General features: G+C 48.4%; 9 protein-coding genes across 9 annotated transcripts; 5 read left to right on the forward strand and 4 right to left on the reverse strand.

Annotated features, from left to right (window-relative positions):
• Window positions 1-609: 609 nt before the first annotated feature.
• Window positions 610-2,437, forward strand: BDV27DRAFT_172206 (cytochrome P450; the record flags this gene model as incomplete). The annotated part of the gene is made up of 3 exons (XM_032075797.1): window positions 610-921; window positions 977-2,116; window positions 2,178-2,437. 3 exons carry the CDS (start codon window positions 610-612, stop codon window positions 2,283-2,285), a joined length of 1,560 nt encoding a protein of 519 aa, XP_031927767.1. The 3' UTR covers window positions 2,286-2,437.
• BDV27DRAFT_128112 (uncharacterized protein) lies at window positions 2,084-3,320 on the reverse strand. Its single transcript, XM_032066910.1, has 3 exons — window positions 2,794-3,320; window positions 2,180-2,729; window positions 2,084-2,118 (listed from the first exon to the last, which is right to left on the reverse strand). The coding sequence occupies exons 1-2, from the start codon at window positions 3,170-3,172 to the stop codon at window positions 2,611-2,613; spliced, it is 498 nt and encodes a 165-aa protein (XP_031927768.1). The 5' UTR covers window positions 3,173-3,320; the 3' UTR covers window positions 2,084-2,118; window positions 2,180-2,610.
• A 961-nt stretch (window positions 3,321-4,281) lies between these two features.
• On the forward strand, window positions 4,282-6,208 carry BDV27DRAFT_128113 (MFS transporter). Its single transcript, XM_032066911.1, has 2 exons — window positions 4,282-4,622; window positions 4,690-6,208. Exons 1-2 carry the CDS (start codon window positions 4,336-4,338, stop codon window positions 5,885-5,887), a joined length of 1,485 nt encoding a protein of 494 aa, XP_031927769.1. The 5' UTR covers window positions 4,282-4,335; the 3' UTR covers window positions 5,888-6,208.
• A 1,655-nt stretch (window positions 6,209-7,863) lies between these two features.
• Window positions 7,864-9,559, forward strand: BDV27DRAFT_145102 (major facilitator superfamily-domain-containing protein; the record flags this gene model as incomplete). The annotated part of the gene is made up of 3 exons (XM_032070360.1): window positions 7,864-8,135; window positions 8,198-8,707; window positions 8,764-9,559. The coding sequence occupies 3 exons, from the start codon at window positions 7,864-7,866 to the stop codon at window positions 9,557-9,559; spliced, it is 1,578 nt and encodes a 525-aa protein (XP_031927770.1).
• A 244-nt stretch (window positions 9,560-9,803) lies between these two features.
• On the reverse strand, window positions 9,804-11,086 carry BDV27DRAFT_128115 (Gfo/Idh/MocA family oxidoreductase). The gene has a single exon (XM_032066912.1). The coding sequence runs from the start codon at window positions 10,970-10,972 to the stop codon at window positions 9,890-9,892; it is 1,083 nt and encodes a 360-aa protein (XP_031927771.1). The 5' UTR covers window positions 10,973-11,086; the 3' UTR covers window positions 9,804-9,889.
• Window positions 11,087-12,272: 1,186 nt separating this feature from the next.
• On the reverse strand, window positions 12,273-12,920 carry BDV27DRAFT_157639 (DUF3632 domain-containing protein; the record flags this gene model as incomplete). Its single annotated transcript, XM_032072542.1, has 2 exons — window positions 12,273-12,502; window positions 12,566-12,920. The coding sequence occupies 2 exons, from the start codon at window positions 12,918-12,920 to the stop codon at window positions 12,273-12,275; spliced, it is 585 nt and encodes a 194-aa protein (XP_031927772.1).
• Window positions 12,921-14,723: 1,803 nt separating this feature from the next.
• On the forward strand, window positions 14,724-16,292 carry BDV27DRAFT_172210 (cytochrome P450; the record flags this gene model as incomplete). The annotated part of the gene is made up of 1 exon (XM_032075798.1): window positions 14,724-16,292. The coding sequence occupies one exon, from the start codon at window positions 14,724-14,726 to the stop codon at window positions 16,290-16,292; it is 1,569 nt and encodes a 522-aa protein (XP_031927773.1).
• Window positions 16,293-17,006: 714 nt separating this feature from the next.
• BDV27DRAFT_157641 (uncharacterized protein) lies at window positions 17,007-17,707 on the forward strand (the record flags this gene model as incomplete). Its single annotated transcript, XM_032072543.1, has 2 exons — window positions 17,007-17,200; window positions 17,269-17,707. 2 exons carry the CDS (start codon window positions 17,007-17,009, stop codon window positions 17,705-17,707), a joined length of 633 nt encoding a protein of 210 aa, XP_031927774.1.
• A 147-nt stretch (window positions 17,708-17,854) lies between these two features.
• BDV27DRAFT_128116 (uncharacterized protein) lies at window positions 17,855-20,588 on the reverse strand. The gene is made up of 3 exons (XM_032066913.1): window positions 19,104-20,588; window positions 18,911-19,053; window positions 17,855-18,853 (listed from the first exon to the last, which is right to left on the reverse strand). The coding sequence occupies exons 1-3, from the start codon at window positions 20,449-20,451 to the stop codon at window positions 18,104-18,106; spliced, it is 2,241 nt and encodes a 746-aa protein (XP_031927775.1). The 5' UTR covers window positions 20,452-20,588; the 3' UTR covers window positions 17,855-18,103.
• Window positions 20,589-21,154: the final 566 nt, after the last annotated feature.

Here is a 21,154-nt window from a genome sequence, read left to right on the forward strand (position 1 = left end):
TAGCCGATCCCTGCCAATCAGAGTGGAATACGAAGGGCTTTCATCCAATTAAGCGCCGGAAGCACTGATTGCTAATGCATGGTTCCCACTTGTCCGCTATATTATGTTATGAACTCGGCAAGTTTGCGTCTGCCTATATGCCGACAGCTACTTCTTTCTCGCCTACTCATTTTTCATTTTCATTTTCATTTTTGGTTTCTTCTCCAGATCTCTGGAGTAAGTGGAGACTACTGTCATTTCATTGCCATGGACTGGTGCTTTTGACAACGTCAGCGGGAGAGCATCAGGATCCCAACTGTGGGCCTTTGTGGGGTTGTGCTGTGCGGGGTTCTCCATTCTTTTGTCCCTTAGTATTTATTATCTAACAATACTTCCGTAGCTGTAGCGATAATTCATCCACTGAGCCCTTGCGGGGCAACGTTGACACCAAGTGTATCGGATGTTATCGACCCTTCACAACTGCCGACCCTGCTGGTTACAGTTTGGCATGACATGTTACCCTGCTCTCCTTGAGATGAGGAATGATACGGGATGGGATCAGATAAATATTGGGTGCTCTTCCCGTCGTATGTATCAATCTCTCGTAAGGCAGCCAGATAGATCGCCATCATGACACTTCTGGCCGAGATCTTCTCGCGCGCGTCGCCGGAGCATGCGCTATATATCCTCCCCTTCATTTCGCTGATTTATCTCGGCCACTTGTACTTTCACAACGGCCTAAGTCGCTACCCCGGCCCCTTTCTGGCCAAGTTTACCGACCTCTGGCGGTTCATTGATGTATGGGGCCGACAACCTCATGAGACGCATATCGCGCTACATCGCAAGCATGGCGACGTTGTACGCATCGGGCCAAACACACTGTCTTTTAGCAGCCCGGCTGCAACTAAGGTCATTTATGGGTTGAACAAGGGATTCACCAAGGTGGGTGTCACCGGGTAGTTAAGACATTAACACGGAAGGTCTGACGATACTGCAGTCCGAGTTCTATCCCGTTCAGATGACTGTCTCCAAAGGCGAGCCGTTACCGTCCTTGTTCTCGACCCTGGATGACAAGTTCCATGCGGAGCTCCGACGCTCAGTTAACCATGCGTTCTCGATGAGTTCGCTGGTACAGTACGAGCCCATGGTGGACGAGACCACACTGCTCTTCCTTGACCAGACCGATCGCCTCTTCGCTAGTGGTAGCAAGGTCTGTGACTTTGCACGCTGGCTACAATTTTTCGCATTCGATGTTATCGGCAGCATTACCTACAGCAAGCGCCATGGCTTTATTGAGAAAAATGAGGACATTGATGGTATTGTAAAGTCCCTCGCTCGCATTTTCAACTATGCCGGGCCTATCGGCCAGATGCCATGGTTGGATAAAGTCTTCTGGAAGAACCCAATCTTCGATGCAATGCAAAAGTGGGGGTTGTTGGACAATTCCCACCCAGTTGCGATCTTTGCACGACAACGGATGATGGAGCGCATGTCGTCAAAGGCTGCAATCGACCCAAGTTCACGCAGCGATCTTCTTACCAAATTCATGAAAGCAGGCGAGTTGCGCCCCAACTTCATGACAGAGAAACGAGTCCTCACCATGGCCGTCTCCATGGCCTTTGCCGGATCCGAAACGACGGCCATCAGTCTTGCAGCCGTATTCTACTATCTCCTGAAGACGCCCGAGTACATGCGACGGGTGCGGGAGGAGTTGGACGAGGCGATTCGGAATGGTACAATCGAGAACCGTCCAAGCGGACTCGTCTCGTGGACCGAATCTCAGAAGCTTCCATTCCTCGATGCTTGCATAAAAGAGGCGTTTCGTATCTTTCCCGCAGCTGGTCTACCCCTGGAGCGTGTTACTCCTCCCTCTGGTGCGGACATCGCCGGCCAGTTTATCCCGGGCGGTACGATCGTCGGCTGTAGTCCATGGGTGATCCATCGTCGTGAGGACATTTTCGGGTCCGATGTCGACACGTACAACCCAGATAGATGGCTAAATGCCTCAGAGGAGAAGTTAAAAACCATGAACGGAATGATGCTCCAGTTTGGTGCTGGTTCCAGAACATGCATTGGAAAAAATATTTCCTTGATGGAGATTTACAAACTGATTCCAAGCTTTCTAAGAAGATTCGATGTATGTATTACAACTACAACTTGACAGTAAAAAGGAATGATGCTAATATCTGAGTGCACAGGTGCGATTAGCCTACCCCGAGCAGGAATGGAAACTGTGGAATGCCTGGTTTGTGCGACAGTATAATTTCAACACTGTATTTACCCCGAGGAAGATTGAGGTACAGTAATCACTCTATCCTAGCAAAAATACATCAATCATAAAGCCTAAATTTCTCTTTTCTTTTGAATGAAGCGGTATATTCACAGTTTGGCGTCCCTCTCCTTCACCACAGGCGTAATGGCCCATGGAAGCGGTACACATTATAGCGTAATGTTTCGATTAAATATAGTATATCGTCGTTAATCAGTGCAAGGCTGCATGATATATTCGTGGCCGAATAGGTCGGTGTCAATCGGAACCCGTGGATAGACATTTCGATATGTCAACCCTCGGAGAAGTATATGCGTCCTGGACCAGCCGGATGTCAATCTCGCTGGCTGTCATGACCGCCCTTACAAGGAATCCTTGTAGACAGCATCAAGCTCAATAGAATCACAGCCATCCGGGACGTCACCTCCTTTGCTTTTATTGTGATAATATAGACCAGGGAGGTCGCTGGCGCCATCGCAAACTAGACAAACAGAAGACAGTTCGCCTCAATTCCTACAACTCTTTCCAAGACGCAAGAAACTTACCTAGCCATCCACCCCAATTTTCATTATCAGTAGCCAGGATGTTATCACTGGTAAAACTGAAGCCTGTGCTACCAGATGAAGGGCTCACGCCAACCTCCACCTCACTCTGGACCTCGTCGCCCGAGACGAGAGCCAACTCGTAGGGAGCTCCATTCGGCGCATTGTAGCGCACGGTTCCATCGAGGAGGTAGAATTCGGCAGCGTCGGCGGCATCGCGAAAGACAGCCTTGCTGTTCAGTGGGTCGACATGTTGCGTTGACAGGTAGAGACCGTTGTAGCTTTCATCCGAGGCATTTGAGCTGACCAGGTTGAATATCCTTGGGACAGGACTAGTGGTGGCCGTGGCAGCCAAGAGGACGACACTGGTGAAGAACTTCATTACGGGGACTAATGGAGAGTTGCAAATTGATCTGGTATGAACGGCCGGGGGGTAATGAGGCCGCTATTTATGTGCTGGGAAGGGCGTGATGATCACCGTGTGGAGTTGATGCAAACCCTTGGCTCCAATACCGGCTGCATTACGGAGTAAGCTGCAAGCAGTGCAAAGTGGCGAAGATGATCAGACCCACAGCTTCTATTACATCATGAACTCTCCCCCCAGTTCCCCAGGGACCATGGAATGAATGGCTAATTATACGCCGTTCTTGAATTTCCTACATAGTTTTCTAAGTAGCGAAATGATTGATTCAATAGGCTTCTTATTGACCACCCATGGCGCGGCTGGGCGCAGGGTCCTCATAGCCTCCCAATCTGATATCAAGGCATGCGGGACGGGGCCTAAATGGTGGTCTCTACCTAAAACTACTCCATATGCGGCTTTGAATTCCGCTGGTTCTGAGATAATGCTATGAATGTGTGTGAACTTTCTCACAAGCGATGTATATCCTTACAAGGGCTTCTAACCCTTGCGTCTCAGCGGCCAGGAAGGAAGAATTCACATACAACTTTTCAGACCGTAAACAGGATTAAATAGATTGTTATTACAGTTCCCGATACATATCTCTACAAAGTATTCTCGATCGTTATCGTACAAATGATTAACATCTGTGGCTGTGAAAAATACGTGACTAAGAAATGCGTCCAGTGTGGCATGCCGCCCATGTAGGAGCTCATCATGCTTATACTCGGTACCCGCCGGACAGAAAAAGTACGAGGCCAATCCATGATTCCATAGGGCCTAAATCTATGTTCTAGTATAGATTTAGTAAAAATTTGTGGCACCAGGTAGACCAACCGGCGTACAGAGAAGAGTTGCAACTTGTGGGGTAAAAATCCAAAGCATCTCGGCAAGAGCGAATGTCCGAGCCTTGACTAAATCCGAGGGCAGGCAAAGAGATGGTCACTAAAAGTCCCGCTGCTCGCTCCACTTTTCTCACGTCTAGTGTCGTTGCCTCCCAACGTTGGGGTTTAGCTCCTGCGCGGTTTAGATGACCGTTGACGCAGTGCGATGCCGATTTGCCGGTAGCGGCCAATAAAAGCAGCCATGACCCTCGAGCCACGACGTTGAAGAAATTGCAAGAAAAACCCAAGCTGCAAAATGAGATGGGGATGGCACACTTGCCTGAGACTGACCGCACACGGCGTGCAGATGAAGAAAAGCCTGCAAATCATCTTGGTCCGGACCCCAACTTGGTCGGATGGGAGGAAAATGACCCAGAGAATCCGCATAACTTCTCGACGATATATAAATGTTGGATTACTTTCCAGCTCGGCATGCTGGCTCTAAGCGCCAGTTTAGGTTCTAGTATCATCTCCCCTGCGCAGACTAAGCTGGAAGTATACCTAGGCATCAGTGCTGAAGTCAGCATTCTCCCAGTGTCTCTTTACATGTAAGGCGCCTCTACCTGACCCCCGCGGGCATTCCGTATCGGTCAAATCGCTGATGAGGAAATACAGCCTTGGCTTCGCTTTTGGACCACTATGCTGGGCTCCTATCTCGGAAATCTGGGGACGCCGCTGGTCGATGCTCCCGGCGGTTTTCATGCTGGGCATTTTCAGTATCGGTACCGCAACAAGCAAGAATACCGCCGCCGTTCTCGTCACTCGATATTTCGCCGGGGTGTTCGGTTCCGCTCCTGTCAGCAATGTATCGGCAGCCCTGGGAGACTTCTTCCATATGAAGGCGCGCGCCGTCGCCAGCACATCCTACGCCATCTGCGTCGTGGGCGGGCCAACAATGGGACCGATCATTGGTGCTGCCCTGATCAACAATCCACGCCTGGGTTGGCGCTGGACGGAGTACATTGAAGCAATCATTGTCTTTTTCGTCTTCACAGTAACCTTCTTCTGCTTACCAGAGGTATATGGTCCCGTGCTTCTACATAAAAAAGCAAAGCGCCTGCGCAAGGAGACCGGCAACCAGGACCTATATCACCCACACGAGCATATGAAAATCGATGCGTATAGTATTGTCACCAAGCATTTCTCCCGCCCGCTTGTCATGCTTGTGACGGAGCCAATGGTTACGGTGATTGCGCTATACGCCTCGTTCACCTATGCTCTGCTCTATCTCACCCTCGAGGTGTTCCCCATTGTCTTTGCCGATATCCGCCAGTGGAAGCCGGTGGTTGCCACATTACCCTTTATCGGCCTTTTTGTTGGCGTCCTCCTATCAGCCGCGTTTATCATTCTTGTCGGCCAGCCATACTACATCCGAAAATGGGAAGAGGGCGGCGGGAAACCGGTCCCCGAGGCACGTCTGATGCCCATGGCAGTTGGAGGGTTTCTGTTCGCAGGGGGCCTCTTCTGGTTTGGCTGGACGGCGGAACCATCCTATTCCTGGGGGTTACCCGTCGTGGCAGCTGTGATGTTCGGGTGCGGATTCTGTATCATCTTTGGTCAATGTATCAATTTTCTGGTCGATACATACGGGCCATACGCTGCCTCAGCCACTGCGTCTAACACCTTTTTGCGAAGTGTGCTTGCAGCCGCGTTCCCGCTTTTTGCCCAGCAGATGTTTCGCAATCTTGGAGTAGGGCCAGCGATGTCGATCCTCGGTGGTATTGCGGCGATTTTAGTTCCAGTTCCTTTTCTGTTCCGGATCTACGGTGTGCGGTTGAGAAAGATGTCCAGGTTCGCGCCATTTAAAGGATAATGATCCAGGAGCCGAACAATCTTAACGCAACAGACATGATCCAGCCGTCTGATAAGGGGCCAGCGTGGCCAGGAAGATACCTGAAAGCCCACGTTCTTAACCGACAGCGGTTAAGACAGCTTCAACCCTCTAATAAAGGCTGTACTAAGCACATGTGTGCCAGTATTGTGCAGGATGCTGCTTGCACTTCGAGTCCACATTACCACTCACCGGCAGCGATCTTCTGCTTTCTTCAAGCGACGGCCCAGGAGAGAAACCACTACAAGGCAAGATGTAACCTTCGTCTGTAGGCCTGATTTGGCCGATTTATGTAGAGGTCCCTACTATAGAATTTAATAGCCAATCCACATATACTACATAAGAATTTCCATATTCGATACTTAAAGGCATTGAATTTGGAGCTGATAATGTTCCCGAATGCTTCCTTCACGGAGGGTTACATTTACATTTCTCACATCTTATTCCGCCGGCTCAGTTCGGTGTATTTGTTTCTTAACCGTGTGCCTGTCAGTTTCAGTGGGACCAGGATAGCGTCCGCACCGACAGATAAGGCATGTGCTTTCTCTGACAACAAATGCCAAAGAGGAATACTCAGAAGCCTACCTTGCCAAAAAAAAATAGGAGCAACTGCGAGGTCTCATAAATATTCTCTCGTCGACGTATGGTAACATCTTCTCCTTCCCTAGTATTAATTGCGGCATGGGCATACTAGACGCTACTCACCTCTAGTCCTGAGCGCTAAAACCATCACTATCAAGACCATTTTTCATACTCTCCTTGTGCGACTTCGGAACAGGAATCATAATCAGTAAGATTGCGAGACTCCGAAGACAAAGATCTGTATTTCCCAGTATAATGTTATTGTTAAATGCCCCGCAGGAGTTCTGCCGGTTGAATTGTGAGTAGTACTAGGAATATATATCTCTCCGTCTCTCCCGAAATTATCCCACCATTAGCTATAGCCTTGAAGAAGATCTTAACAGAATATTGGTTCATTTTCTAGTGATATAGAGTAGGTTAGGACACAAAAGTTCTTCAATAATTACTAGTACTTTAGTAGCTCGTCGCGAGATCGAACATATGCAAGAGGCATTCCTTGAAATAGCCATGTTTCGCTTACGTATTTTTAAAAGCGAGACCTGAACTTTATTATTATTTACTTATTGTTAGGTCACATCCAAGACGGTTTATTACTCCTACAAATTATATTGGACATTCAACTGTTAGAACCAGAGCTAATTTAGCTCACGAGACAGGCTCAGCCCTAGTGTGATTTGGCTTTGGTAGTCGACCAACCATGTCGCCTACCGCGCACTCCAGTTGGGACAAAAAGTGATTGCGAATATTATGCTAATCTAAGCTAAACTAGTTCAGATCCACACATCCTTTAATGCTCAAAATCTCCCCCACCTCTGGACGGACTGCAACTGGATTTTTCTTTCCTCACAGGCGGTGTGCTGCTGGTTGAGGCACTTACAGAATCTGTATGAACCGTATATTCATAGAATGGGATGCCGATCTATCTACCTAGCTTGGACCCATGGGATCTTCAGAGAAGTTAGAATAGGATAACCTTGAATGCTGCGAGCCATGCTCATCCTCGAGACGTTATTCAACACCAATAGTATATGGTCTGTGGTACGACTGGAACCTGTACACAGTTTCTATATTATTACCCTTCACTGAGGCCACGTCCTGCAGATTTTCCAAGCAAGGGGGTCCCCCATTCAGGGCTAGACATGTCCATGAACTACTAACTACCTGATCTCAACGTCACCATGGGATATATCTCCCCTTTTGGGTGGGTGATATAGTAGTAACCCACCGGTCAAACCCCGGCAGCGCAAAAACTCCCGTAGCGGAAAATCTCCCGCGCTATTCGTAATCAGTTCCGCGGCGCCAAAACCCTCGCACGACCTCACTGTCCATGGCCATCTCAAGAATTCCCCAGCGCAATCCTTTACTCGCGGCGTAAAATGGAGAAGACAGGACCGGTGGAGGCTGGCGAACGTGATGGGGGAATGGATGGCAAGGCCGCATTCACGACGGTTCAAGCGCCCCGCGACAATGAAGGCCGACCGGAAGTCTTTTCATCCACCATTCAAGAGATCCTCTTTGTCGCTGTTGCGACCATGGCAATTGCCATGTCATCCCTCCTCACCGGGACCATCACGGTGCTCACGTCTCAAGTTCAGAAGGACTTGAACATGACCACTGCGGAGCTGACTTGGCTGACCAGTTCCTCCTCGTACGTCGTCTAATGTTCACTTACTGTCCATGACTGCCCTATTGCTAATGGTCGATCACCAGTCTGGCTTCCGGATCCTTTCTTCTGTTTTTCGGTCGTTTGGCGGATTTATTTGGCCGGAGAGCGCTTTTCGTCGGTGGCATGGCTTTCTTTGCCGTCTTCGCGCTGGCTGCCGGATTTTCCAAAACGCCCATGCAAGTCGACATTCTCAACGGTGTCATGGGTCTGATGTCGGCTGCCTCCGTCCCGCCTGCGCAGGGTATGCTCGCCAACATCTATGAAAAACCATCGAAAAGAAAGAACAGGGTCTTTGCCTGTTTCAGCGCCGGAAACCCCTTGGGCTTTGTCTTCGGTAGTATCTTTTCCGGGATTGCTACGCAGCTGTTCAACTGGAGAGCCAGCTTTTTCTTACTGGCCATTATTTACGTCGTCATTGTGGCAATTGCGCTGTTCACCGTTCCAGCGGACAATACACCCACGGAGAAAATGTCTATCGAGGCCGTCAAGAGGTTCGACGTCGTCGGTACCATCTTGACCATCGCTGGTATCGGCTTGTTCTCTGCCGCGCTGAGGTTAGCCATCTACCCAAGCCGAACAATACTCTTGCTAACGCCCTTTCCCCCAACAGTCTTGGCTCGGACGCTCCCCAAGGGTGGAAGACCCCGTACGTCCTCGTCTGCCTCATCCTGGGTGTCCTCCTCATCGTTGCCTTCGTCTTCTGGGAGTGCTGGTATTCCTACCCCCTCATCCCCATGTCCATCTGGCGCGATCGTGACTTCTCGCTGGTTATCGCTGTTCTTCTGCTCGGCTTTCTCGCCTTCCCGATTATGACATTCTGGATCTCCCTTTTCATGCAAGAGATCAAACATTACTCTGCGCTCCCGGTTGCCGTGCACATGCTTCCCATGGCGATTATGGGCATCATCGTCAACATCATCGCAGGACTTATCATGCACCGCGTGTCCAATACCCTCCTAATGCTCCTTGGTGCCACTGCGTATGTCGGATCTTTCCTCCTCATGGGTCTCCAACACTCGGACAGTAGTTACTGGGCCTTCATCTTCCCGGGCTTGCTTCTCGCGGTGGTGGGCGCCGACTTCGAGTTCTGCGTGGCGAACATGTACGTCATGAGTTCCCTGCCGCCAGAACAACAGAGTATCGCCGGTGGCATTTTCCAGACGGTGACAAAGCTTTGTGTGGCCATCGGTATGGGGATCAGTACCGCCATCTTTGATGCGGTTCAGGCGAGAGGGACGGCCACAAGCGGGTATTTCAAGAATGACCCGATCGAGCCGTATAGTGCAACGTTTCTGTACTGCGCAGGTATAGCGGCCATCGGTATTCCACTGTGTGCGTTTCTAAGAATTGGTGCACAGGGACATGGTGGGGATGGGAAAAAGGGGAGAGACGACGAAAAGGTCTGATGCTCATGATTATGAATTAATAAAAGTTTATACGCCAAGGGGTTACACCTGGAAAGATCAGGTGGCTCATCTTCAAGCTTAATATATTAAGGCCTAGTGAAAACAGGTTGGGGAGATATAGGCCGGACTAGATTAGACTAATAGATTCAGCAATGTCCGTTTATCCTAGAAGGACTGTGTTCAAGACCAGGGTATAACCTACACATATTTAATTAGGGCGCCTGTTGGGAATACTATTCTGTAAGCTTGCTGGAGGTCGGCGAATTATACAGAATCATTTTTGCCAATCTATCTAGTACCACATTCCTTAAGGATGTCAAGACTATTTTACTAGACCATGTCGATTGCGCGATTTTCACGCATCGAGCGATCTGCTGCAAGCACAATGGATAGCGATTGAATGGCCTCGTTCATATGTTGTGTGAGGTCTCGATCCTCACGAATGGTATCCAACAGGAACTGCTGCTCCCGTGCACATAGTTCGTAATGGTCTGGCTCACCCTCCATGGATAGAACCTGATCTCGAGCGCACCCGTCGACCATAGTACTCAGGCGTAGAGTTGACGTCTTTGTGTGGCTGTTCAGATCGGCTGAGACCCCAGTACTGTCGCTGCTCTCATCCTTCTCATCCATCACAATTGATACAGAGCCACGTGGGCCCATCACGTCTTTCACGAAGTACGCTGTCTCCGACATCATTGGACCCCAACCGACTTCATACCACCCAACCGATCCGTTGGCGAACAGCACCTGAAGATGGCCATAGTTGACCTGTCCATCTGACGGAATATCTTCGCAGAGACGAAGGCCCATGCCACGCACTTGGACCGGCTTGCTGCCCGCAATCTGCAACATAACATCCACATAATGCACGCCGCAGTCCACGATCGGATTTTTCACATCCTGGAGGAGACGCTTATGAATGGCCCACGCATCGCCACTAGAGCGCTGATTCAGGTTCATCCGCATGACAAATGGTGGGCCAAGCTGTCGAGCACAGTGGATGAATTCGATCCAGCTGGGATGATGCCGGAGGATATAGCCGATGACTAGTTTGCGGTTCGTTCGCTGGGCTGTCCTCACCACACGTTCCGCATCTTCGACTCTTGTCGCTAGAGGCTTCTCCACAAAAACATGGGCTCCTGACTCCATTGCTGCCATGGCATAATCGGCATGAGTTGCTGTATGCGTGTTGATCGACACGACATCGGGGTTGAGGGCGAGGGCCTCCTCGAAACTAGACAGAAAGGGATACTCCTTGAGTGCATCTGGTATATTTCTGACAGGACTGCGGTTATAGAGCCCCACAATCTGAAAACCTGGGTTATAGTGGTAAGCCAGGGCATGGCTGTGGCCCATCTGCCCCATACCAACCACTACAACCGATAAACGCTGATCTGAACATGTTTCCATTTCATATACTCTTTACCATCGAAGGAAGAAAGGTAAACAAGCAGAAATAAAGCAGCACATTGCAGTTGGGGGTTGTTACGAGTTAGTCAAACAAGAAGGATGGGCCAACACAGGCTCTAAGGCAGCATTTACGATGGATGCAACGTTAAAATGCTTCTTTTATGTCACCTTGCATGAGGGGAATCTGTATGATGAGGAAGTGGAGTTCTGAATGATGTTTTGATTGGCTTGTTTATACTGTATAATTGGCGCCATAACCGCCATCTCACTTCGCCCATCGTACATTTTATGACTCACGGATCCTTTCAATTCCGTCGTCTAAGCAGGGTCAACAATATTACTAAGTCTAAACCACGAGCAATCGCCCCTGGGGCCAAATTTACTCAGGCTTACTCGTGACCCTTCCCTGACTTCACCATTGATAATCTGATTGTGGCTGCTCTTACGGCATTTGAGTGTAGGAAACTCTCCCAGTTTTACCTCACAGGCATCAGTGGTTCCGACCAGGCCAACTAAATCATTACCACGGCTCACAAGTTAGATACTCGTTGTCATACGAGGATTCTTACGTTTATGATATAGATAAGACTCTTTATGTGTCTTCTTGCTGGACCAGCATACCCGGCCGTTGCCTCTGCGAGTTTGTGAAATTATCGTAGTGACGGGTTGTGTGCGTTGTCGGCATTCTTGAAGATCTAAAACCGGAGCTTAGAAAAGGTGAAGTTTGGATATACATTTAGAGGCGCCCGGGAGGCCAATGGGTCTGGTCTTTTCAGCAGAAATGTAGGGTTTAAAGCAACTATATGTCTCAGGCTGCATCGAGCAATAAATGTTTTCGAGAATGTACAAGAAAATATAAGAAGAAGTAGAAGATCACCGGCTAAGTAAATAGCAGAAAAACCACACACAACACACAGGTCTTTGTACACACTTAGACTATCATTTCTCCGGGTTCGCTGGGCTGCCTACCAGAGGAACCCCCCGTTTCAGGTTGAAAGACACCACAATTGCCAAAGTCCTACTTCTTTCCCCTATTCTTTGTCATCTGTCTCCCCTGGCTTCAAACCTTCTTCATCCTTCACTCTGCCCGCTTGTTGCCTCCCTAGTACTACCACGTAGTTCTTCTATGGCTTGGTTTTCCCCAAAGCAATATCCTCCAACTTCTTCCCCCTCCTCCCACTCTAGCAGCATAAAACTAATTTACACTACTAAAGCTCTCCACCCTTCGTGCAGTGATGCATCTAGCTCGAATACTCCAAATGTAGTGAATCGGAGCGGAATGCCAAAAGTCTTTTAGTCCTCATAGATCCAGTACTGTGCAGCAGCAGCTATTATCAATGTCTTGTCTCACTGTGAGCTCCTTTAGCTCCAGAGTCTTTTCAAGAGCATCGACTGTATTCAATAAGGCCCTGCCATGAGCGCTCAAGAGAGATGAAGCCAGAAGGCGTGCGGTGAACGCTTGGTAGTTTATCCACTTCGTGGCGACAGAATCAGACAAAGACTCAATCTCTGATTCCCGAGCCCATAAAGCTGTGGGATCGATGATCAACAATCCTGAACACTACTACCAAGGGTCCTGCTCATGATACTTACAATCATGGATGTCGCGCCAACACCGCGGAAAGCCGAATTCTTTCTCGCCCGGCCAGTCCTGCTCATTAGGCTGTGATGGCCTCGGGAGAGAAAACAATGCTTCGATCAGAGTTATGATGCGATCATGTGCTTCTCCATAGTCTTCTGCGATGGATAGGAGCATCGCCCAAACCCTGCTACTTTGGGTGGAATGCCATTGAGGCGCGGTGGGGGCTGTTAAGCTTAAGACTGTGTCTTGTAGAGGGAGATTGCCTTCAAGGTAGGACTGTAAGGTCGACAACTCGGTGGGATCAAGGAAGAAGAGGTCTCTGTCGTGAGAGATGCGCGTAAACCACTCCGCGTACTGGCTCTCCATGATGAATACTGTCTGATGCCATTCGACTATTTTCTTCCAGGTGTATAGCAGGAAACGAAATGTGATACCTCTTCAAGATATAAGATGACTCTTTAAATAGTCTCAATGACAAGGCATATCCCTGGGGCTTAGATCCTAGTTGCGGGCCTTAGCTATGCTAACTACATTAGGGCTGTTTTCTGTCCGTCTTGTTGATCACCACCCCAGTTTGGAAAACTCACACTTTAAATATCCTCCCTCTGCTGACTTTGCGACAGTAATACGGCCCGATTTGCATCGGCTGATCGGACTGTTACCCTTGTCTAAGAAGTCATTCGCAATAGTTTTGATTGGGGGTGGTTGCATGTTTGAATCTTAGTCAGATTATATGAAACACGAAACAATTCAGGCATCCAACCACAAATGACGCTTACCAGACAGAACCAGGATATCTTACTCTTTTGTTGAAATGCGGGGAAGGGAGGCAGAGATTGTGGTTTCCAGATAAGGTCCAACTTTGATGTATCGCTAGTGACCAAACCTGATGCCATGGCACGATGACCTGGATATTCATTGCACTTTCTACGGCTTCCTTAATGATTAAATAGCCCACGTTTGTATTCTTCCTAACTACATGAAATCTACAGCATTTGGTCTGCCTCTGGCCTAAATGATATTATAAACTTTAACACGGCAGAACGCGCAGCCTTCTTACCTCACAATCTTGTCGCGATTCCTGGAGTAGTCATTGAAGATGTTTGCTATATATTGAAATATCCCTTCTTCCTTGTCTTTTTAAAACTGTTCTCCCATCCCTTCCAATGACACAATATCGGTAGTTATTCTTTCTCATGAGTATGATTTTCATTTCGATCGGGCGGCAGCGTTAGGTATCGTTGCTTATATAGCTTACTCCTACGAGGTACTTGACCTTGAATAGATACATTTCAACACTCGACCCATCCCAAACAGACTCCCTGGGCGAGAATTTGGAGCATTTGCTAGGTGTCATGACGGCAATGGCCGGATGATGCGCAACTGAGCTGATTTATGTGCGTACATGTCCGAGCAAGCGGGGACGATGGCAACACAGGACAAAAGTACAGGGGATATAAAAGGCTTACTTTGGCTCTACGCCACAAAATTGGTCTGGGATTTTTATTATTGAGTATGAAAGCTGATGCTTTTGCAATGGGACTCTTGGCAAAGTGGAAGGCGACGGCCGTGTTAGATCAATATCGAAATTCCATACCGGTATCGAGTATTTCCATAACAGATGAGGATAGATCAGTATATGTTGCAGGTTAAGAAGAGAGCTCGAGACAGCTGGGACACGAAACTGCCGGCATTTGGAGGGCAATCTGCATCTGGATATAAGAATATGCGATAGTGGTCAGCTGCCCCGTTCCTCAGCTTGTGAGTCGCTCCAGTCTATGGTGGGATATACTATCCATGGAACATAGATCCCGATAAAGCGAGCGGGAACCCCGCATCGTGGGTCTACTCCAGGATAAAGAGTGATTTACGATGCCAGCCAGGGCTGCAGCTGATACGTGATGTGAAGATCATTTCCGTATTCAGATACATTTTCGCCGGGACTTTCCACATAGAAAATGAATTCCGGCGAACTTTACTCGTCCTGGTGATACCTTACTGGAAATTGATGCATAGCTAACTCGAGCCGATAGTAATGGATCCCACAGAATATGTTATAAAGATGTCCAAAATGTCGAGGAATAGATAGATTGAAGAGGAACCGGAAACCCCAATAACTCATCTCTGACATTCACGAGCCAGATACTCATTCACCACAATCCGGACGAGATGTACAGCTTACTTCTCCTCGTCACCCTCCACTTCCTCCTCATCTACTATATCGTCATACCAATCATTAACTACTTCCGTGACCCCAAAGGCCTCCGAAAGTACCCCAACCTGACCTTTGTATCCGGCATCTCTGACCTCCCACTCATCTATTACTCCCACAAGGGCATCCGCTCACATGTCCTCCTTGAAGCACACAAACAGCACCCGGTCCTCCGGATTGGACCCAATAAACTCTCCTACGCCGACCCAGTTGCCATAAAGGACATCTACGGACACGGTACAAAGTGTACCAAGGATGTATTCTACTCAGCACTATCCGGCTCACACTACCACCTGGCAGACGTAGTGGACAAAGAAGACCATGCTCGAAAGCGCAAAGTCCTCTCCAGCGCCTACGCCATCAAGAATCTTGAAGGTTGGGAATATAAGGTGGCCGACATGACGCAACGCATCATCAAAGCATTTGACGAGAGATGTACCACTCCATTGCCCAAGGGCCAAAATCCAGACCCCCAAGACCTTAGGATCGATTATCGCATGTGGGCGAATCTGTACACCATCGCCGCCATTGCTAATATTGGGCTTAGCGAAGATATTCGATTCCTGGATCAAGGCAATGATATTATCTCGTCGGAAGCAAAAGATGGGACTGTAAAAAAGGTCCACTTTCGGGATTGTCTGTTCGCCAATGCGTCGGCTACTTCGACCCTAATATGGGCCTATGACTGGTACGAGACGCTGATTCGAGTCAGCAAACTAGTATCCTCGACGTACCGCCAGAAATGGAAGTTGACTGAAGATTGGGACGGGATCGTGAACAACCGGGCGACAACACGGTGGAAGCGATATGAGAAAGGAGAAAAGCTTGATGACTTCTTCTCTGCCCTCATGGAAGACAAGTCGGGTGCTCCGAATAACCTCGAATGGGGAGAAATCGTAGCTGAAGTGAGCATCATGATGAACGCAGGTTCTGATACCACAGGGATCTCCCTGAGCAACGTGATGCTCCTTTTGTTGAAAAATCCACACTGTTTAGAAAAGCTCCGGGAGGAGATCGACGGTGTCCTGGAAGAAGATGAGCTTATCGCACCTTATGACAAAGTGAAGCATCTGCCCTACCTGCGAGCTTGCCTTGATGAAAACATGCGCATGTACCCACCTGTGTCTTTCCATGTTCCGCGCCGGACACCTCAGGAAGGCACCACTATTAGGGGTGAATTTGTGGCAGGCGATACTTCCGTCGGTATTTCAGCGTATGTGGTTCATCGCAACGAGGAAATATTTCCAGACCCGGACACATATAAGCCTGAGCGCTGGCTTGGCGATAAGGGACGCGATCTTCAGCCGTATTTTGTTGCTTTTAGTGCGGGGGCTAGAGGGTGCATCGGTCGTAATATCAGTTATCTGGAACAGACTGTCCTTCTAGCTTCACTTGTGCATCGCTTCGAATTCGCGTTGCCGTCGCCATCCTGGGAGCCGGTCAGACATGAAACGACGAATTTCTACTCCGGACCTATGCCGCTGAAGGTGTGGAGGCGAGCAAGTAGGGTAAGTGAGGATAGTTAGCGAAAAGGTGTGCGATTAGAGCTTTAGTTCATAGATACTTCGTTTATTTAAAAATCTTCTCTGCATTCAAGACAAGGCAATACTTATTATGCCAATCTCGAGACAATGCTGAACAGGGGTTAAACCACTTTCTCAAGCATAGAACCATCATAAAAGGGTGCACCATAGTTATTAACACATATACGGAATTAGTAGACCTTAAAAGCAGCCTCTGTAAGCGCAACACGGTTACACTAGGAGGTGTTGAGCAAAACCCGAAGTAAAGTCCGAACTTCGAATATCCCGTATCAGTGGAGTGTAGTACTTGAGCTTAATGTCGATTTAGCAACCTTTCATGCCTATTCACTATAATATGAGTGCAAAACAATCCAATAAGACACAGTCCCCTAATATGTCGACTCTCTATGGGAGGGTAAAACAAACCGGAATAGATTAATTGACTTTGTTCAAGGACTCCATCGCCGATCGCAAAACCGTGGCGCGCTTTCCATCATAAATATACTGAGTCTATCAAGGCTGGCCATAACTTGTGTTTCACAGGGTTTGCACAGAATTCTATGGTAAGATCATTATAGGAAATTAGTACAGCAGCCCAAGGGGATATGCCCTTAACTCCGCTTGACCACCGACTATTTGCATCGCTGTCCTTCTGGTTCACCATAACTTGATACCATCGAAAAGTTATGGCCTACAAACACAAATACAGTATTCGATATGATAGTAGCGCCTCCTACTTGGTTGATCACTGGTGCCTCATCCGGCCTAGGGAAATCGCCTGCTTTGGAAGCTCTCAAGGCTGGCTATAAAGTCATTGGAACTACCCGCGATATCATCAATGCCGAGATCGCCTGTCCGGATTTCTCGGTTAAAGGCGACATCTGGCTGGGCTTAGATCCTAATCAGCAGTGGTGCTGGGTATGTTTATTTCTTAAATTTCTTGCCGGAATCTGTCTGACGAAACCTTCTATGTGAACAGCTTCATAGCCCGTCCGGCTCGAGCTACCTATTCCGCCAGTAAATTTGCCATTGAAGCCACACATGAGTCTCTTTGCCAAGAGGTCAAGACTTTTGGTATAAAAGTCCTCATAGTGGAACCGGGTGCGTTTCGGACGCCCTTCTGGGGCCGGATACTGACTCCCGCCCAATTTGAGAATGGTGTTAGTGAGGGCTACAAGGGCACCACGGTGGAGCAGATAGTCAATGGAACCCGACATATCATGTCCGTTCCGGACTTTGTCAAAGGAGACCCCGATAAGGCGGCGCGGGCAATCATTAACGCTACCGTTGCGAGTTATGGTTATCTGCGTATGCCCCTGGGAACGGACTGTGTAGTTGCACTAGAGTCCAAGATTAGAGATCTACAGAGAGATCTGGAGGCTACCAGGTCAATCGCCACGACTACCGATATTGATTGACTTTTGGCAGTGAAATCAAATAAAGAGAATAGGTTATGCAACAACAATTCACAGCTCTAGGTCATTGTTGAGAAGGATAAGTTAGTGGAGTAAGAGTCAAAATCTCCCGTAGAAATATTATTTGATAGCCAGACATAGGAAGACGAATTATAGTCTGATACTGTAGATACTTGGCAAATAGTTTTGATAGGCGAATCTAAATACACGAGTTACTGCTCAGCAGTCAGACAGATCATACAGGTAAATAATGTATGTATATGTACAATCTTCATCAGAATATCTAAATGTAAATTCACAGAATAGTCATCGTAATATATAGGTATCATCATGCACAAAATGCAAACATTGAACACATTTAGTCCTTAAAATTCTAAAAAAGCGTAAAAAGAAAAACATCTAAAGAAGGAAGCTGATGACTGTAGCCGCGGCACAGATAGCAAGGCTAGGTCTCCAAGCAGGAGCAGCATTCTCCTCATCCTTGTCGGATGACGAGGTGCTGTTCTCTGACTGCTTACCGTTAAGATCTCCAGGGCCAAACGGCTTATATCCACCGCTAATACTGGATGACTTCTTGGTGGAATCCTTAACACACTTGCTATCATCCGTGTAGGCTGACCATGCAGCTTCCCATGCGGTTTCAGGCTCGAGCAGCATCTTGGTGGTGTAGAAGATGCGGCAGTCGGCATCTTCATAGATGTACTGGAGTGGAGTGCCTGACTCATCACCCTTGCGAATCTGGTCTTGCACCTGAATACGACTGCTGTAATCGCCGGCGCGAGTGAGAAGCACGTCGGGGTTGGCAAGCTTTGTGAGAGAGTTGTCGTCGAGGCTATCAATTCCCAAGGGTGCAGTGAGGTTCATCATTGTCTGGAGGGAAAGGGGGATAATGTTCAGTGGAATGACCTCTCCACCCTTAGAGCCACCAATGGTCTGCATGGCACCCTCCTGGGGACGACCACCAACGGCAATGGCTTTGACGCCAGCAATGTTCTTGAGCTCCTCGTGGAATGAAGCGCAGGACGATCCACAAAGACCGTCGGAAAACATGACGATGTTCTCAGCCGCAAACGGGGGGTCCCTGGCGGGAGGATTCAGGAATTTGAAGCCTGACTGATCCAGGATGCTGACTGGGTTACTGTTGGACATCTGTGTCATGTAAGCTGGGAGTGCTCATTGCTCTATGGATTTCTAGGTTGTACTTACGTTATATCTCATGATAGTCGTGAATTCATCACCATTGTACTTGTGAGGACCGTAGAACTCATCCCACGATTTGAAGTTGTCACCATTAACATCGACAAAGTTCCAGTAAGCCCAGTACCTGACGAGGCCAATATCGGCGAAACCTAGACAGGTTAGCATTACTTTAATTCACTTCGGACAGTGTTTTGCTTACTCTCGCCAGTAGCCTTCTTGATCAACGTCTGCACGGATTGATCCTCATAAACTGAATTGACAGCTTCACCAATGAGCTTGTACTGCTCCTGCGCACGATATCTCTGAGCACTAAAGGGCACTTCACCGGGGAAAAGTTGCATGAAGGTATCTAGGAGAAGGGCGGTGTCACCTCCACCGTTCTCTCGAAGGTCAATGACGAGGTTCTTCTTGCCCGCGTCTGTGCAATTGCCCAGAAACTGCTTCACGACATCCTGGAACTCGATAGCAGCATCCTCACTGCCGGCCGAGGACGTGTCAAAGGTGACAATCTTGAGGACAGCGACGTCTTCAAAATCAGATCCGTTCATAAAATAGCCAGCGACCATACCACCACTGTGTTCAACAACTGGCTTGGGGTAGCCGTCACTAGGAATGCTTTGCCTTTTCCAGTGATGAGGAGCTCCTTTATATGGTGTTTTCTTCATGGACGCGCTCATTGCCTCGATGCCAGCAAAGCTACCGGTGCACAGTTCTTCAAAGAACGACTTTCCGCTGGTTACTGCTGTCAGGTTTTGGCGTACATCCGCGAAGTTCTTGATAACACGAGTGGTGTCGTTTTTAAAAGTGATATTTGTCGTTGCGCCTTCATAAATGCCTAGCCCAGTATTAACAAAGCTGCCCATCGAGGCGGCTGCGTTACCCCTCCACATGAGGCTGTTGAACCGGGCGTCGGGGTCAATGTACTGCTCCTGGGCGGCTATCTTGTTCAGATACGTTTGTGTGTCTTCGCCGTTGATTTTAACAATTGGCGAAATGTCAATGCTATCGTCAGAGTCTTTCTGCACAAGATCTGCGACAGCATAGGTTTCTGGCACACTGGTTCCGTCCTCCGAGACGGTAGTCACGGGAATCACACGTTGAAAATAGAAGACTTGGAGGATATCAGGCACATAGTTGAAATGGAAGTTGCCTGTCCTCAGGGTCAACTTGTTGATTGCGAGCTGCACGTCATATTCACTGTCGTAGGAGGAAAGATTCTCTTTGATTTTGTCCAATTCCCCAAGGAGGTCAACAGAGCCCAGCTCCCATGTGTCGGGTGTGTTCTTCAGATAGCCAGTCTCTGAGTGCCACTCCCACAAGAGCTTGAGTTGATCAATGAGTGTCTTATCTTGGTCCACGGCCACTGGAACGGATCTCAAGCAGTCATAGGCGACTTGGGCTGGGATGACCTGGCTCTCGTCGGCGAGTTGGCTAGCGAGTGAACACGGTTCCGAGGTGTTAGACGGTGAGGTACTAGAGGAAGTGGATGTACCGCTCTGAGCAGCAGCCAGAGCGGCTGAAACCAGAGTGATGCCGAAAAGACGCATATTGCAAACAGCGCCCCGAGTCTGGTTTCTCGGAAGCTGCGGATGAACGGAATTATGGGAGTTAACAATCAAAAGGCTTCTTGAACAAAGACTGATAGCGCGACAGACCGCATCATTTATAACACGAGGAGAAACAGTACACTACGTTCTTGGCAGCAGGGAAAAGAGAGGCGCAGCCTAATCAACTGTCCGAGGACAAGACAAGGCTGAGGAGGTGGGTCAGATGTTAACTTTGACTGGGGCTCTCCGAACGGTTTTCTTTTTTGGAAACTTGAGAACCCTAAATTACTTGTCAAATCTTCTTGTCTTCGGGTGTCGACATATTCTGAATACGACGTGGGCGCGCTAGGGGAAATTATGCCGGTAAAAAAAGCCTACACAAACAAAATAGTGTAATCACCCATAAGCATTTGACTATTTACATTTTTTTTTTTTTATTTTTAGTTTATATTCCGGTTCTTTTTGTACCGTTCGGTATACTTGAGTGTTGATCTGGTTCCTTTGCTGCGAGGCTCACTCCTATGACCCTCATATGAGGCTATGGTGAATCGCTGACATCCTGTTCCGAAATTTCTATCGACAAGGCATTTTTCCTAAGGAAGGAAAGCGTCCTAGGGCAAACTAACAGCTCACCTTCCTGATGGAGAATAACGCAGGGACTCAAGGGTCTCGGGGACTTTTGGTCTGGAAGTCAAGGGTCTCT

This window comes from Aspergillus caelatus (genome assembly GCF_009193585.1).
Source record: "Aspergillus caelatus strain CBS 763.97 unplaced genomic scaffold BDV27scaffold_84, whole genome shotgun sequence".
In the NCBI taxonomy this organism is placed as follows: domain Eukaryota; kingdom Fungi; phylum Ascomycota; class Eurotiomycetes; order Eurotiales; family Aspergillaceae; genus Aspergillus; species Aspergillus caelatus.

Bases quoted from the DNA above. Each gene is read 5' to 3' on its own strand.
- BDV27DRAFT_128112 (XM_032066910.1), bottom strand. From the start codon at position 3,172: ATGAAGTTCTTCACCAGTGTCGTCCTCTTGGCTGCCACGGCCACCACT. The intron at 2,730-2,793 runs GTAAGTTTCTTG...CTGTTTGTCTAG, and splicing joins AAATTGGGGTGGATGGCTAG to TTTGCGATGGCGCCAGCGAC.
- BDV27DRAFT_128113 (XM_032066911.1), top strand. From the start codon at position 4,336: ATGGGGATGGCACACTTGCCTGAGACTGACCGCACACGGCGTGCAGAT. The intron at 4,623-4,689 runs GTAAGGCGCCTC...GAGGAAATACAG, and splicing joins CTCCCAGTGTCTCTTTACAT to CCTTGGCTTCGCTTTTGGAC.
- BDV27DRAFT_128115 (XM_032066912.1), bottom strand. From the start codon at position 10,972: ATGGAAACATGTTCAGATCAGCGTTTATCGGTTGTAGTGGTTGGTATG.
- BDV27DRAFT_128116 (XM_032066913.1), bottom strand. From the start codon at position 20,451: ATGCGTCTTTTCGGCATCACTCTGGTTTCAGCCGCTCTGGCTGCTGCT. The intron at 19,054-19,103 runs GTAAGCAAAACA...TAACCTGTCTAG, and splicing joins CAAGAAGGCTACTGGCGAGA to GTTTCGCCGATATTGGCCTC. The intron at 18,854-18,910 runs GTAAGTACAACC...TACATGACACAG, and splicing joins CGACTATCATGAGATATAAC to ATGTCCAACAGTAACCCAGT.